Source organism: Poecile atricapillus, chromosome 5 (genome assembly GCF_030490865.1).
Source record: "Poecile atricapillus isolate bPoeAtr1 chromosome 5, bPoeAtr1.hap1, whole genome shotgun sequence".
NCBI lineage: Eukaryota > Metazoa > Chordata > Aves > Passeriformes > Paridae > Poecile > Poecile atricapillus.
In genome coordinates, this window is record NC_081253.1 from 1,833,525 (window position 1) to 1,846,315 (window position 12,791).

The window sequence follows — 12,791 nt, forward strand, 5'->3', positions numbered from 1 at the left end:
ATCCGTGTGGTACCTTCCCACTCAGAGTATTCCACGATTCTGTGTTCCTGTGATGTGCCGACACACTCCTTGTGACCATGCTTTGAGGGAAAAGACCCTTTTCCCACCATCACAAGCACCATCCCTTCTCATCTCTCCTCATCCCTTCTCATCTCTCCTCATCCCTTCTCATCTCTCCTCATCCCTTCTCATCTCTCCTCATCCCTCCTCAGCTCTCCTCATCCCTCCTCAGCTCTCCTCATCCTTTTTCAGCCCTGACTTCTCATCCCTCTCACCCCCTGCTCTCCTCAGCTCTCCCCAGCATCCCTCATCCCAGCCCGAGGCACTGGCCACCCCCTGAGGGACCCCAGACCACCTCTGGAGGCCGCACAGCCCCAGATCCCGCGGTTCCACTTCACACCGCTGACATTTACAGATAAAATCCATCAATAAACACCACAACCTCCTCCTTTATCGCCCTCATCGCTCTGAGGGCGCCGGGCCCCCCCTCACGCCGCCCTCCCCCCCCTCACTGTCCCCCGCCTCCCCTAGGGGGCGCACTGCCCCGGCGGCGCGCGGCGAGGGGGCGTGGCCCGCGCGGCGGCGGGCGGTGATTGGCGGGCGCGAGGCTATAAATAGAGGCGGGCGGCGGGGGGACAAAGCAGTGAGCGCGGGACCGGCGGGCGGGCGGGCGGCGGCGGGGTCCGCGGCTCTGCCTCTTCCACCGCAGCGGCTCTCTTGTGTTCTGCACATTTATTTTTGCGTTTTCGCGAGGAACCCGGGTGTGCTTTGTTTCTTGGCTGGGTTTTTTTCTTTTTTTTTTTTCTTTTTTTTTTTTTTTTTTTTTTTTCCTCTCGTTCTGCTGTGACCGGCCGGAGGGATTAAGGGGAGATCAATGAAGGAAAGAAGAGCGAGCCAGAAGTTATCGAGCAAGGCGGTGATGGATCCCAACCAGAACGTGAAGTGCAAGATCGTGGTGGTGGGGGACAGCCAGTGCGGGAAGACGGCGCTGCTCCACGTCTTTGCCAAGGACTGCTTCCCCGAGGTGAGGGCATGGGAGCGGGCTTGGGCCGGGGGTCGCGGCCGGGGGGGCGGCGATGGGCTCGGGCTGACCGTGCCGTGTCTCCCGGCAGAGCTACGTCCCCACCGTGTTCGAGAACTACACGGCCAGCTTCGAGATCGACACGCAGCGCATCGAGCTCAGCCTCTGGGACACCTCGGGTGAGCGCTCCCGTTCGCATCCCGGGAATTCGGGGGGTGGGAATCGGGAGGATCCTGGCCGGGCTCCGCATGCGGCTGCTTCTGAAGGCTTTCTGACAAAAATCTCGGCTATCCTTGAAGGATCTCCTTGGCTGAGGGTGTGGGCAAGGCTCCGGGAAGCGGTTTGTCAGCATTGCAGGGGAATGCGTTCTCACCTGCCTGGCTGGAAGGAGCTTTGTGAGGAGCTCCGGGGGTACCTGGGCTCCTCTGCCGCCTGCAGAGCTCCCTTTGCCTTGTAGGAGAGGGAAAAAGATGTTCATGTGCTGATGGTGAATTATTCCAGAGCTCCTTAACGCCTCTTCGGTTTTTTTTACAAAACACAGCACTTTTCTTCCCAGTGTTTTAGAGAGTCTTTGAGGCCAGGAGCGGCTTTTAGGGAAAACCTTCAGAATTTATCTCTGATTCTCTGGGCTGCAGAGGGAACCATCCTTTCCCCCATCAGGGCTGAAGGTCGTCTTCATCCTTCCAGTTTTACCTGGAAGAAACCGGCTCAGACGCCTCAAAGGTTGAGGGCTTTGGTGTTTGGCTGGCTCTGCTCACATGTTGAGACAGGAGCTCCTCTAGATCCGCCTGTCGTTGATAATTTGGATAATTGGGCTGCACTTACAGCCAGGGGGGTGAGGGAGCACCTCGAAATTGCTGCCTCAGTGCTGGAGAGGAGCGTGGGGAGCCAGTGTGGCTCTGCCCGTGGAGAACTGAGGATTTCCAGGGGGGAATGACACCAGGAACCATTACCAGAGGTGTGGATCAACATCATCTGCAGAGCTGATTGGAAAGGGAAAAAAAAAAACCTGCAGGAACTTGGCAGAACACGCAGTCCCTCTCTTTCTATGTGTAGATGGCTCGTTAATGCCGAATTTGGACCCGACAGTTTCTCCTCAGTGCGACAGCAGCTCTTTTACCAGGAATGAAAATGTTAATCCCCGATTTAAAAGAGGAGTTTAGGCGGCGGGTTGGCTTTCCTCTTGCTGTTGAGGAAATGATTCCAAATTCTTGCAACACGATTACTGGGAAAAGGCAGCCTCTGCCCACAACCAGTATCAGCTTTGCTCTGAGCTGATTTTTTTTACTTCATCTTATGCCAAGTGAGACTTGCAGATTTCTGGAGTATGTCTGGTTGGAGCTTTCATGCTGATTATTACTAAGCTGGCTTGGAACTGTGGAGCAAGGGCTTATTATAAATTAATAGTTATTTTGGAAAATGTTATCTTTATTAAAGTACAGCACACACGCAGTCTGGACATGGGGATGGTTTGGAATCTGTTTGTCAAAGGCTGGAGACACCCATGGAGTGAAATATTCCCTAGCACTTCAAAAGACAAAAGCAGTGGAAGAAAAAACACCTGCCAGCCTTTGTCCTCTGTCCTGGAACTCAGAGAAAATGCGGTTGAGTCACAAGCTTGAGATCAAGTGGGTGATTTGTCTGACATCCCAAACTGAAGAGGAAGTATTTGAAAGATCCAGTGCTTGCTTTTACACGGTGTTACTGAGTGGATCCTTTGGCTTTGGGAATCTGGATGAGGAATTTTGGCTCCATGAACATCCCTTCTCACCCACTGCAAAAAAACCAGCACTGCCCAAGCCCATTAAACCAGAACAAAATCACATCAGCAGATAAGAGACAGCAGAAGATAAGGGAGTGCTTTACCCTTATCTGAAAGTCTTGGTAATTTAATTTTTACAAGTCTTTGTCCTGGTCCTCTGCTGAGTTAGAAGAGATGTCTGAATGGCATTTTGAAAGCAGGACTAAATCTAATTAACTTAAAAAGATGACTGATCATTGCAACACGGGGGAGGTGGTGGCTGCACTTTTTGTGGTGCTTGAATGTCTTGGGAGAGGGGAAAAGATGCTCTTTAATTGAGTTTATTGCTATATGCTGCAGATACTTCCAAGATTACTCAATCGGTATTTTGTCTTCCTCTTTAACTCTTTTTTAACTGGGAGCATTTAACAGCCTTGCCAATTAATCCCTTGAATTAAAATTGATAATTGAGCTTTGCAGCGAATCCTTTGGAAGGATGTATTGTCACTTCCAACTCTTTGGTTTTTTTTTTCTTTTTTTTTTTTTTTTCCTCACTGGGAAAATCAGAAAAGCTGTGGGCATTGGTTAAAATAGTTGTGTTAGGGTGAGAAGAGGCCCTGCTGCCACAGTTTTGGTTTATAATTCTTTATATGCCAACAATAATAACGTGTTTTGATTTGAGAACTTTCAGGTGTCGTGCAGCTGATTTTAAATCAGTTTAAAATTGAATTCAAAATTTTAAATTCATTGGGGAGTTGTTGTTGCATCTTGGATTTGCCCACAGGAATATGGGACAAGTAAGAGTGGAATGGAACAGGGAGATTCATTATTCAAATGTTTGCTGGTGCTGTCTAGTTCTGCAAGTCATTAGAAGGATTTAAATTAGCCACAGCATTAAGGGAAGCACTTGCCAAGTTGAATTTCAATGGGGTTTGGGACTAGCAGCCCTCTCTCAAAGCAGGAATGTCTGGTTGCAATCTCACTACACCATAAATTACTCTGCTCTGTGGTTACATGTGGCAGTCTTGAGCTGTTTGGGAGCTCTGCTTGTTGTGTGAGGCGGAATATTAAAAGTTTCTCCAGGTTAAAGCTTCGTCTTGGACTTTCAAGGCCACTGCAAAGGGAAAAAAATCAATATTAGTTGCCTTTATCTACCATCTAATCTGCATTTATCAAGTTTTTTTGCTCCTTTGATATTGGATTTATTTTTAGTTAATCTGCATTTATCAAGTTTTTTGGCTCCTTTGATATTTATATTTCTTGTTAGGACAACAGCAGCTGTGGATTAGAAATACCATTAATTAGGTGCACATACCTGTGTCTCCCTAAAATGTATTTTAGGGGGTTTCTTTATTGCTTGAACCGTGGCTACTCCAATAAAATAATTCTCAACAGGGCCAGAAATACTTACAACTGCTGGGGATTAGCAAGTAATTAAATCCAGAAGGGCCTTGGAGCTGGGAGTCAAGTTAGTTTTGCCCTGATTTTTGACTCTATACAATGTACTCAGAGTCCATATAGAAACAGAAATCAATTGGAAAGTTTAGTGCTGAAAACTTTCAGGAGAAAGCTGAAACTTGGGGGAATCCAAGTTGTTAATTCCCCAAATTCCCTGGCAGTAAGGATTGTGAAGGAAAAGTCTGATTGCTGTCCTTACCTCCTGCTTCTCTTGCAGCTTGGAATTCTGTGACTTTCTGTTTTTAATGCCAATCTTCACGGCGTTTTCTTATTACTTTTACAAGGGAATTAATTAGAATTGATACCTGGGAATGCCAAGTGCCCTCCCAAAGTTTTTCCTTGGAGGTGTGATCACACAAAAAGCTGGGAATATTTTGATATTTCTGTCAGCCATCCCAGGGGTTTTTTTTAAATTTTTTTTCCCCTTTTGGAAGGAGGAAAACCATCATCACTGAATCAGCTCCTTGGAGCAGGCAGTGTTTGCTGTGTTTTCTGTGATAATTAGTGAGCCCAAGGGTTTGGGAGTGAGAATGCTGCTGTTCATCTGTTGTTCTTTCACTTGACTGGGCTCCAAAAGGTTCCAAAGCCTAATTCCTGGTGGCTGCTTGCTGGTGTGGAAATAGGAAAGTCTTGCCTGTTACTGAGCCCTCCTGGCCTCAGGATGTGGAGCTGAACCCTCCTGGTGCCTTTGGATCTTCCAGCCAAACGCCTCTCCCTGATCCAGCGCCTTCAAGTAGTGCTAAACCACCCAAAAAAATTAAATTTTCTTCAGTTTTTAATGATGTAATTCCATTCTTTATTAAGATAGCAATATTTAAACCTAAGCTTGGCATCCCCTGTAGGCCAAACCCAACCATATTGCTGGGGAGGGGTTTTATTTCAGTCTAAAAGCTGAATTTCTGTTGGACTCTGCGTGAAACATAAGGTTTCAGAAGCAGATCATCCTTAATGTTGCAAGTATTTTTGGCTGAAATTATTGAAGCTGCCAAACAAATTAAAAAAAAAAAAAAAAGAAAAAAGGAGGATTGCAGCTGGAATAAATGTCCAGCACAAAGGAAAATGAACTACAGCCTTATCAGCAACTCCTAGATAAAGCTGAAAAACCACCCATGTTGTCCTCGCCAAAAATGTTTTATTTTGCAGGAACAGAATCCCAAACACAAATAGGCTTTTTTTTTTTGCTTTTTTTTTTTTTTTTCTCCCCACAAATACCATGGCTCCAGTTCCACATTCTCCTTCTGTTTTCGAGGGTTGGCACGGCTTCAAATCTGCAAAGGAACACGAAAAAAGAGGGAGCAGCAGCCTGGAGTTGTCTGTTGAGACTTGAGCGAGCCTCATTCCTGACATTCCTGCCTTCTGAGGGTTTCTCTGGGCAGAGGGATGAAAATGCCAGCTTGAATAGGCCTGCACAGCGAGGGCTGCAGCCCCTCTTTATTTGCACAGGAATAAAGGTTTGGTTATAAATGAGAGCAGGAAATTTCCTTTGTGGATCCTGCAGCTCGAGGAGTTGAAATGGGCTCTGTTTGCTCTGCCACACACCAGCCTGGAGAAAAGCTGGGGAATATCCCTCCTAAGCTTGCTATAAGTGCTTTTATTCCAGCTCAGTGCCTGAAATAGGAGAAATTCAGAGTTGGGGGGGGAAAGAAAAAACTTGCAAGCAAAGCAGCTCCAGCTGCTGGGCTGGGAAGGAGTCTCAGGGCTGGAGGTGGGGACTCAATGTGTACATAAATACATCTCCTGGACATATATGGGATCCCTGGAGCTGCTGAGTGAGCCCATAGGTATTTGTGTGAGGAATGAGTTTCTGGGTGAGGCTTTGCTGAGACTCCTTTCTAGCCAGCAAGCATTAAGGATTCCCTCAATCCTGCTCTTCTTGCTTGCTGGAGCTCATGGAGATGTGGTTTTTGTGTCGGCTGGGTGGCTCTTGGTGGCACTTGGTGCTGCAGTTCCTCTGTCCAGGAGAAATAACCCAGCCCTGGGGCTGCAGGATAAATAACCCAGCCCTGGGGCTGCAGGACAGGGCTGTAATAGCAGTGCTGGAGATAGTGGGGTGTAATTAGCAGGGAAAATGCTTATTGATAGCTGCACTGAGTGGTTGAGTCCGGGTCACCTCGCTGAGGTTTGTGTCATTCGTGCTGAATTCAGCTGAAGTGGGGTGTGAAGAGCCTTTGCTGACAGCTGCCTCTGTCAGATTGACATCATTTACCGAGATGAGCGTTCAAATTAAATCCTTCTCGTTCACCAAATTACCTTCTGCTACCTACTTTGGTAATGCTTCACTCCCCATGTGTTATTCCTCATTTCAAAAACAACATTCCTGGGATTCTTGCCTCCTTCCCCGACTGAAGTCATCTGCGAGCCCTTCACACCATTCCCAGCTCGCCTTGTGCGACAGCCTGAGCTGTCTGTCAGGGAAAAACTGCAGGAATTCCTCTAATCCCGTTAATAATCAGAGACCTTCCAGCCAATTAGTTCTGGAGAGCTGGGAAATTGGTGGATAATGAGCTGATAACCCCCCCCCAAACTCCTGGAAATTGGGTTCTTGTGGTGGGTGCTCCATGCTGTGTTTTAGGGTCTGCTGGATTTTAGGATTTCTAAAAGGAAAATAAGGATGTGTGATGGCTGAGAAAATGAACTTCCAGTTGCCCAAGCCCTTGCCCTGCTGGGCCACTAAACTTGTTTAAATTCCCTTTTAAATACATGAAGAAATGTATTTTCCTCAGGAAGTGAAGCTCAGCACAGTTAAGGCCAAACCTAATGGTGATTGAGTGATTGCAACTTCTTAGAAAAAAAAAAAGCTTTTTTTTCTGGCTTTTTTTCCCCCCAGCATGTCGCCAAATTCACCAGATGATTAAAATGTGATTTTTAACTCTTCACATGATGATTGTTGTTAAGGAAAGCAGAAAATCCCTTCACAGGCCTGCAAGTAAAACAAGCACAAAGTACTGTACCTACATCTGTTCCCCCAGATTACTAAATTAGCTTTGATCTTGTTGATAAAAATCTGGTTTATGGGCTAAACATAAACATTTATTGCAAGCTTTACTGGTTTACAGATTAATGAGGCTTTTTGTGACAGATAACTTGCGTGCCTGCCTACAGGATTGGGATTTTTCCCTGCTGGAAATCTGTTTCCTGCAACAAGTTCTTTAATTTGAAGCAAGAGTTTCATCTAAACATTGCCAATGTGACAGCTAAAGACGCTATTTGCACTTGGAGCTATTTGTTTTAAATTAACTGTTAGGCAAATCAAAACTGAGGAATTTCAAAGCTGTTTTAGAAAAAAAAGCCTTTTTGGAGTTCCAAGGATTTGTTTTCCCCTGCAGGTTAATGCTGGGCCTTAAACTTGGGCTGGCCCCGTTTCCCTCTCCTTGGGAGCATCCCCAGCTTTTGGTGGGTGATGGATCACTGTGGGGGCATCCCTGGAAGCCTCTCCAGGCTTTCTGAATGACTGCAGGAAGAGGAGAACAGCAATTAATGAAGATGTTGTTTGTTTTCCCTGCAGGGTCTCCTTATTACGACAACGTCCGCCCGCTCTCCTACCCGGACTCCGATGCTGTCCTGATCTGCTTTGACATCAGTCGGCCAGAAACCCTGGACAGTGTCCTAAAAAAGGCAAGTGTTTGAGCAAGCCCTGAGCACAGAACTTTGCTCATCTTTAAATCCCTGCAGTGGTGCTGTTCCTACACTGGAAACTTCCACTTTGTTTCTTTTTTAATGGAGCGGTGGCAGGAGGGTGCTTTAATTTGAGGTCATTTGTTTGAAAAGGGCTGGATGTTAATTGGAAATAAAAACTTGCTAATGGACACTTGGAGCTGAGGGAAATTCTCATTCCTCAGTCCTGAGACAGCAAGGAATTGTGTCCTTGCTGTGAGGGTGGTGTGAGGTGCTGTAAGAAATTGTCTCTCACATGTTCCTGTAACAGGATTGGGAAACTTTGCTGGGTTGTAGGGATGGCTAAAAATTGTCCTGCCGAGTCTTTGGACTTCTGCCACGGCCTTACATAATTTGTGAGCCAGTGACAAATGCCTCTGGAAGGCACCAGCAGAGCTTGCAGTGGCACAGAAATGCAGCCCTGCCCCAAACCCTTGATGAGATCACTGATCCGAGCTCGTGTCAGACTTCCCATGAGCTCAGACATGGAATTTTCATAATCAAGTTCTGTTTGCAGGGTGGTCTTGGTCCCCTCCTTGGCTGCTGAGCATGACACAACTTCACAGTGGTTTTGGGGCTTAGTGACCTGAAGTTCCTTTTCATTTTTCCTGAGGCTGGGGCCAGTGATTCTTGTCTCACTGGGATAAAATGCCTTACAATGCTCTGAATAGCCTACAAAAAATACTTCAAAACTACTCCCTCTGTCTCAGAAAGCAGCCAGAACTGTGGTTTTTCTGTCCCTGCTCATGCTGGTTACTTGATTCTACAAGAGATTTTTGGTAATATGCTTTTAAACCCTAATTACAGCCTTCAGTTTTAGGGAGTATCATCTGTGTGGATTATGCTGTGAAGTTTTTGGCTTTGAGTTCTCAACATAACCTTGTTTCACCTTGGGTGGAACCCAATGAATTTCTCCCAAGTTCAGCGTGAAGGGCTCGTTGCTGGTTCCCCTGGGACAGATTTGTGTAGTTTCAGGTGTGAGAAGGCAGCAGTGAACCCACATTTAGCCCTGCTGGTGTTGTTGTGGTTGTACCAGAGCTGCCTCTGGAGGTGGGGACACCATCCCTGCACCTGGCTGGGGCTGGGTGTGAGAAACAGCAGCTCTGCAAACCTTTGCTCATGTGGGTAAACAATCTCAACTCATTCCCTCCTGATTAGTAAGCCAGTGGAATTCATGAGTGTGTGAGATAGGAAGATTTCATCCTTGACCAAGTTCTGCTGGAGCTGGTGCCTTCCAAAAAAATTACCTTGAGGGCAAAGCCAGCCATTACATAAAAACACTTCAGCGTGGGAGGTCAGCACTGATGAAACTTGTACCCCTTGCTTCTTTGGATTTAAACATGAACAACTTCCCAATTTTCCAGTGGAAAGGGGAAATCCAGGAGTTCTGCCCCAACACCAAGATGCTTCTGGTGGGCTGCAAGTCGGACCTGCGCACCGATGTCAGCACGCTGGTGGAGCTCTCCAACCACAGGCAGACCCCCGTGTCCTACGACCAGGTAGGGGTCAGCTCCTTTCTTGTCCTTCAGGAGGGAAGAAAAAACCCCTTTTTCAGTCACTGGAGCCCTCACTGTGACCAACTTCTCCCTCTTGATGACACCAGCCTAGCCTGAAAGGCAGATTGGCACCTGTGGTGTGGGTGGAGGTGGGTTTGAAAATGATTTAGGACTAAAGGAAATCCTGCAGCCCCACAACACATCATAAAATCATCCCTTTAAACATCATAAATTGTTGTCTTTTTGCTTGCAAATTGCTTTTTTTAGGTGAGTTGTTCAAAAACTTCCTGCTTTTCCGTGCCTGCACACACCAAAAATGCAGCTAAAAGGTGGCACATCCTGTTTATTCACTGACAAATTGGTAAAATTGCTGGCTGCAGACTTCAGATTTGAATGTTATTTGACTTTAGAATCCTGACATTATATTGGAATATCACCTGTCCCCAATGCTTTAAAAAAATACCTCATCCCTCCTTCTGAAGGTGCAGCAAAGCCGGAAGGCATCTTAGTTCTTGATGAGTTCTTTGCTCCTGGGGAAGGGAGAAGCTTGGAGGCAGGAGAGAGAGAAAGGGAAAGGAATCAGGTCATGGGAGAGAGCAGGATGTGGGGAGCAGGGAAGCTTGCCTTTATTACTCACATGTGTGTGATCATTCATGGCAGCTGAATCACGCTGCTGGTGGCAGATCCACCCTGTGGCAGGGACAGTGGCACCTCCACCTGTCACCTCAGTGTCCTCAGCAGCCACTTTGGGGTGCTTTATCCCTCAGCTTTTCCAAACCTTCAGCTCCTGATGGGGGCATTACTAAGGGTGCAGCATTTTGGAAAATGGCAGGACTTGAGTAAAATCGAGTCTTTTCCCACGAGAGTGACCAAAAATCTGCTGGCAGGTGGATTTTTTAAAAAAAAATTATATTTTTCCCCCTGGATTCACAGCTCAGCCTGTACCCTTGAGGAGCAGGAGATGGAATCAGAGCTTTCCTGTTGCTCTGAGCTCCAGCAGGAAGGGCCAGGACAGGCTGGTGACCCCGAGCTGCAGCCTCCCAGTTGATGAGCAAACACTGCTGAGGCTCAGCTCAGCAGGGCTGAGATGTTGAGCTGTGGGGAGAGCTCTCAGGAGCTCCTGCTGCATTATCAGCCTCTCCCCACTGCTGCATCACTGCAGGGCAAACAGGAGCTGATGCCCAGGAGGGGCTGGAGGCAGGCACGGGGTGTGGGAGGAGTGGCACATCAAGGATGTGTGGTTGGATTTCGTAACTTTGTCAAGATTCATCCCTCAGAAATCAAAATTCCCTTGGAACAGCTCCCCTTTCTGCACATAATGCTGCATTGTGTTCCAGGAGCAAAATCCACCACGGGACACTGGGCTATTGTCATCTGTCACATGTTGGGCTGTTTGCTTTGTGCTGCAGGAACAAATATCCCTGCTTTGACTTCTTAAAATCACAAAAGAAGAGCTCCTATAACCCCCAAATGCTCTTTTTTCCCTTTTTTTTTCCCTGTGTTCCCTGGCTGGGAGTTGATAGACCTCTCCCAGAGCACATTTCCCTAAGAACTTTGCCCTCTTCCTGGAGCTGTTACAGGGACTCTGCTCCAGCTGCTTGTTCCTTTAGGTACAGAATTTCTCTTTGGAGATTTCAGGCTGGAAGCTGCTGCATTTTCCAGGAAATTCCCAGGTTCAAGTCAGGGTGAAACTGCTGGAAAGGCCTCGCTCAGAGACTTCAGCTTTTTGCAGTTATTCATTTGCAGTCACTGAGCTGCTCTCCTCTCCCAATTTGTGTTTATCAGCGCAGCAGATAAGGCTTGGACACTTGTTTAAATCCATTTATTTTCCAAAATCCGCCGTTGGAGCTTTGTGTTTTCCAGGGAAACAGCGCAGAGCTGGAATGGTGAGGATTGCTGGGGATTTTGCACAACTCTGTATTGATCACATGTTCCTTTTTCCCCTCAGGGTGCAAATATGGCCAAACAGATTGGAGCAGCCACATACATCGAATGCTCAGCCTTACAGTCAGAAAACAGTGTCAGAGACATTTTTCACGTCGCCACCCTGGCGTGTGTGAACAAAACAAACAAAAATGTGAAACGAAACAAATCTCAGAGGGCCACAAAGCGAATTTCACACATGCCTGGCAGGCCAGAACTGTCCACAGTGGCCACGGACTTGAGAAAGGACAAAGCAAAGAGCTGCACGGTGATGTGAAGGAGCTGGGATTTCCTGGAGGAGGAGGAGGAGGAAGATGATCCAGGAGGGGTTGTTGGAGCTCAATGAAGTCACAGCCACAGGGTGTTTAATGAGGGCTTTGCCAGTGCTTTCATGGAGACTTCTCCTGTTGTGTGAGACTGTACTAAAGGACTGAGCAGCAGGAAGAAAAGGCTCTGAGAGAGGTGGCATCAGGAATTTCTGTTGAAGACAATGCCAAAAAAAAAAAAAAATAATAATAATAAAAGGGAAAATGTTTGAATGTGCTGAGAGAATGATTGGGAAAATAACCCTGCAAAGGAGAGATGTCATGGACAGTGCTCGTTTCTTTTAGCAACGCTCTGCTCCTGGATGCTGCCACTTTGATTTCATTCAAATAATACTTTAATGGGATTTTTTTTTTTTGTAATGAAGACATTATTAATATGCCCTTCTCATTAAGGAACTATCCCCGTGACCTTAGAGTTGGTTTTCCAAAGGATTTGATCTCATTTTTTATTTTAAGTAGCTGATTGTGAAAACGGAGAGGATACCGAGCGTCACTGAGAGGAAAACTTTGGAGCAGTCTGTGGAGTTTTGCCCTCCTGATCCGCGGTGGGGATGAAGACGGCTGTTTGAGGATTCCCAGGAGTGCCGTGGAAATGAGCTGGATGGAATCTGGGGGGCAGGGGAGCGTGGGGGGCCAGAGCAGCCCCTGCAGGGCTGTGAGTCGGCTGTTCCTCTCCGTGGTTGTGATGTGGAAGTGGTGCCCAGTGCTGGTGTTTGTGTGTGGCTTCAGCTGGGAGGTGCTGAGAGCTGTGATGGCAAATGATCCGTGCTTTCCTTAAGCCTTACTTGCCCACCTGGGGAAGCCCCCCCAAAAGAAACCCCCCCCCCCCCCATTTTTGGGCTTCTCCCAGGAGCTGGAGAGCCCACGGATCCCACAGGAAACGCTTTGCTGGGATGTGTGGTTGACAAAAACCAACAAAACAGAAAATACCCCTCCAAAAGCTGCGAATGAGCCTTCTGTCACCCTCCTCATTTCGGGGAGGAAAACGGGCTCTGAAGAACTGTGAGGCCTTAAAGGGGTCCCCAGTGGGAACTGGATGCTGCCCTTAGTTTTAGGATTAACACAAAAGTATCCAGCCCCCAAATCCTGAAATGGGGTGAACTGCTTCAGTCCAATCCCTTTTTCTTGCTGTTGTTACACTGAATTAAATCAGCCTTTTTCCAATGGTTTGT

At 47.1% G+C, this 12,791-nt stretch overlaps 1 protein-coding gene across 1 annotated transcript; it reads left to right on the plus strand.

Annotated features, from left to right (window-relative positions):
- The first annotated feature begins 655 nt into the window (after positions 1 to 655).
- Positions 656 to 12,785, plus strand: RND3 (Rho family GTPase 3). Its single transcript, XM_058840295.1, has 5 exons — positions 656 to 1,024; positions 1,113 to 1,200; positions 7,726 to 7,835; positions 9,239 to 9,373; positions 11,319 to 12,785. Exons 1-5 carry the CDS (start codon positions 875 to 877, stop codon positions 11,568 to 11,570), a joined length of 735 nt encoding a protein of 244 aa, XP_058696278.1. The 5' UTR covers positions 656 to 874; the 3' UTR covers positions 11,571 to 12,785.
- Positions 12,786 to 12,791: the final 6 nt, after the last annotated feature.

Coding starts and splice junctions, on each gene's coding strand:
- RND3 (XM_058840295.1), top strand. CDS start 875: ATGAAGGAAAGAAGAGCGAGCCAGAAGTTATCGAGCAAGGCGGTGATG. Junction 1,201..7,725: donor CAGCCTCTGGGACACCTCGG/GTGAGCGCTCCC, acceptor TTTTCCCTGCAG/GGTCTCCTTATTACGACAAC. Junction 9,374..11,318: donor CCCCCGTGTCCTACGACCAG/GTAGGGGTCAGC, acceptor TTTTCCCCTCAG/GGTGCAAATATGGCCAAACA.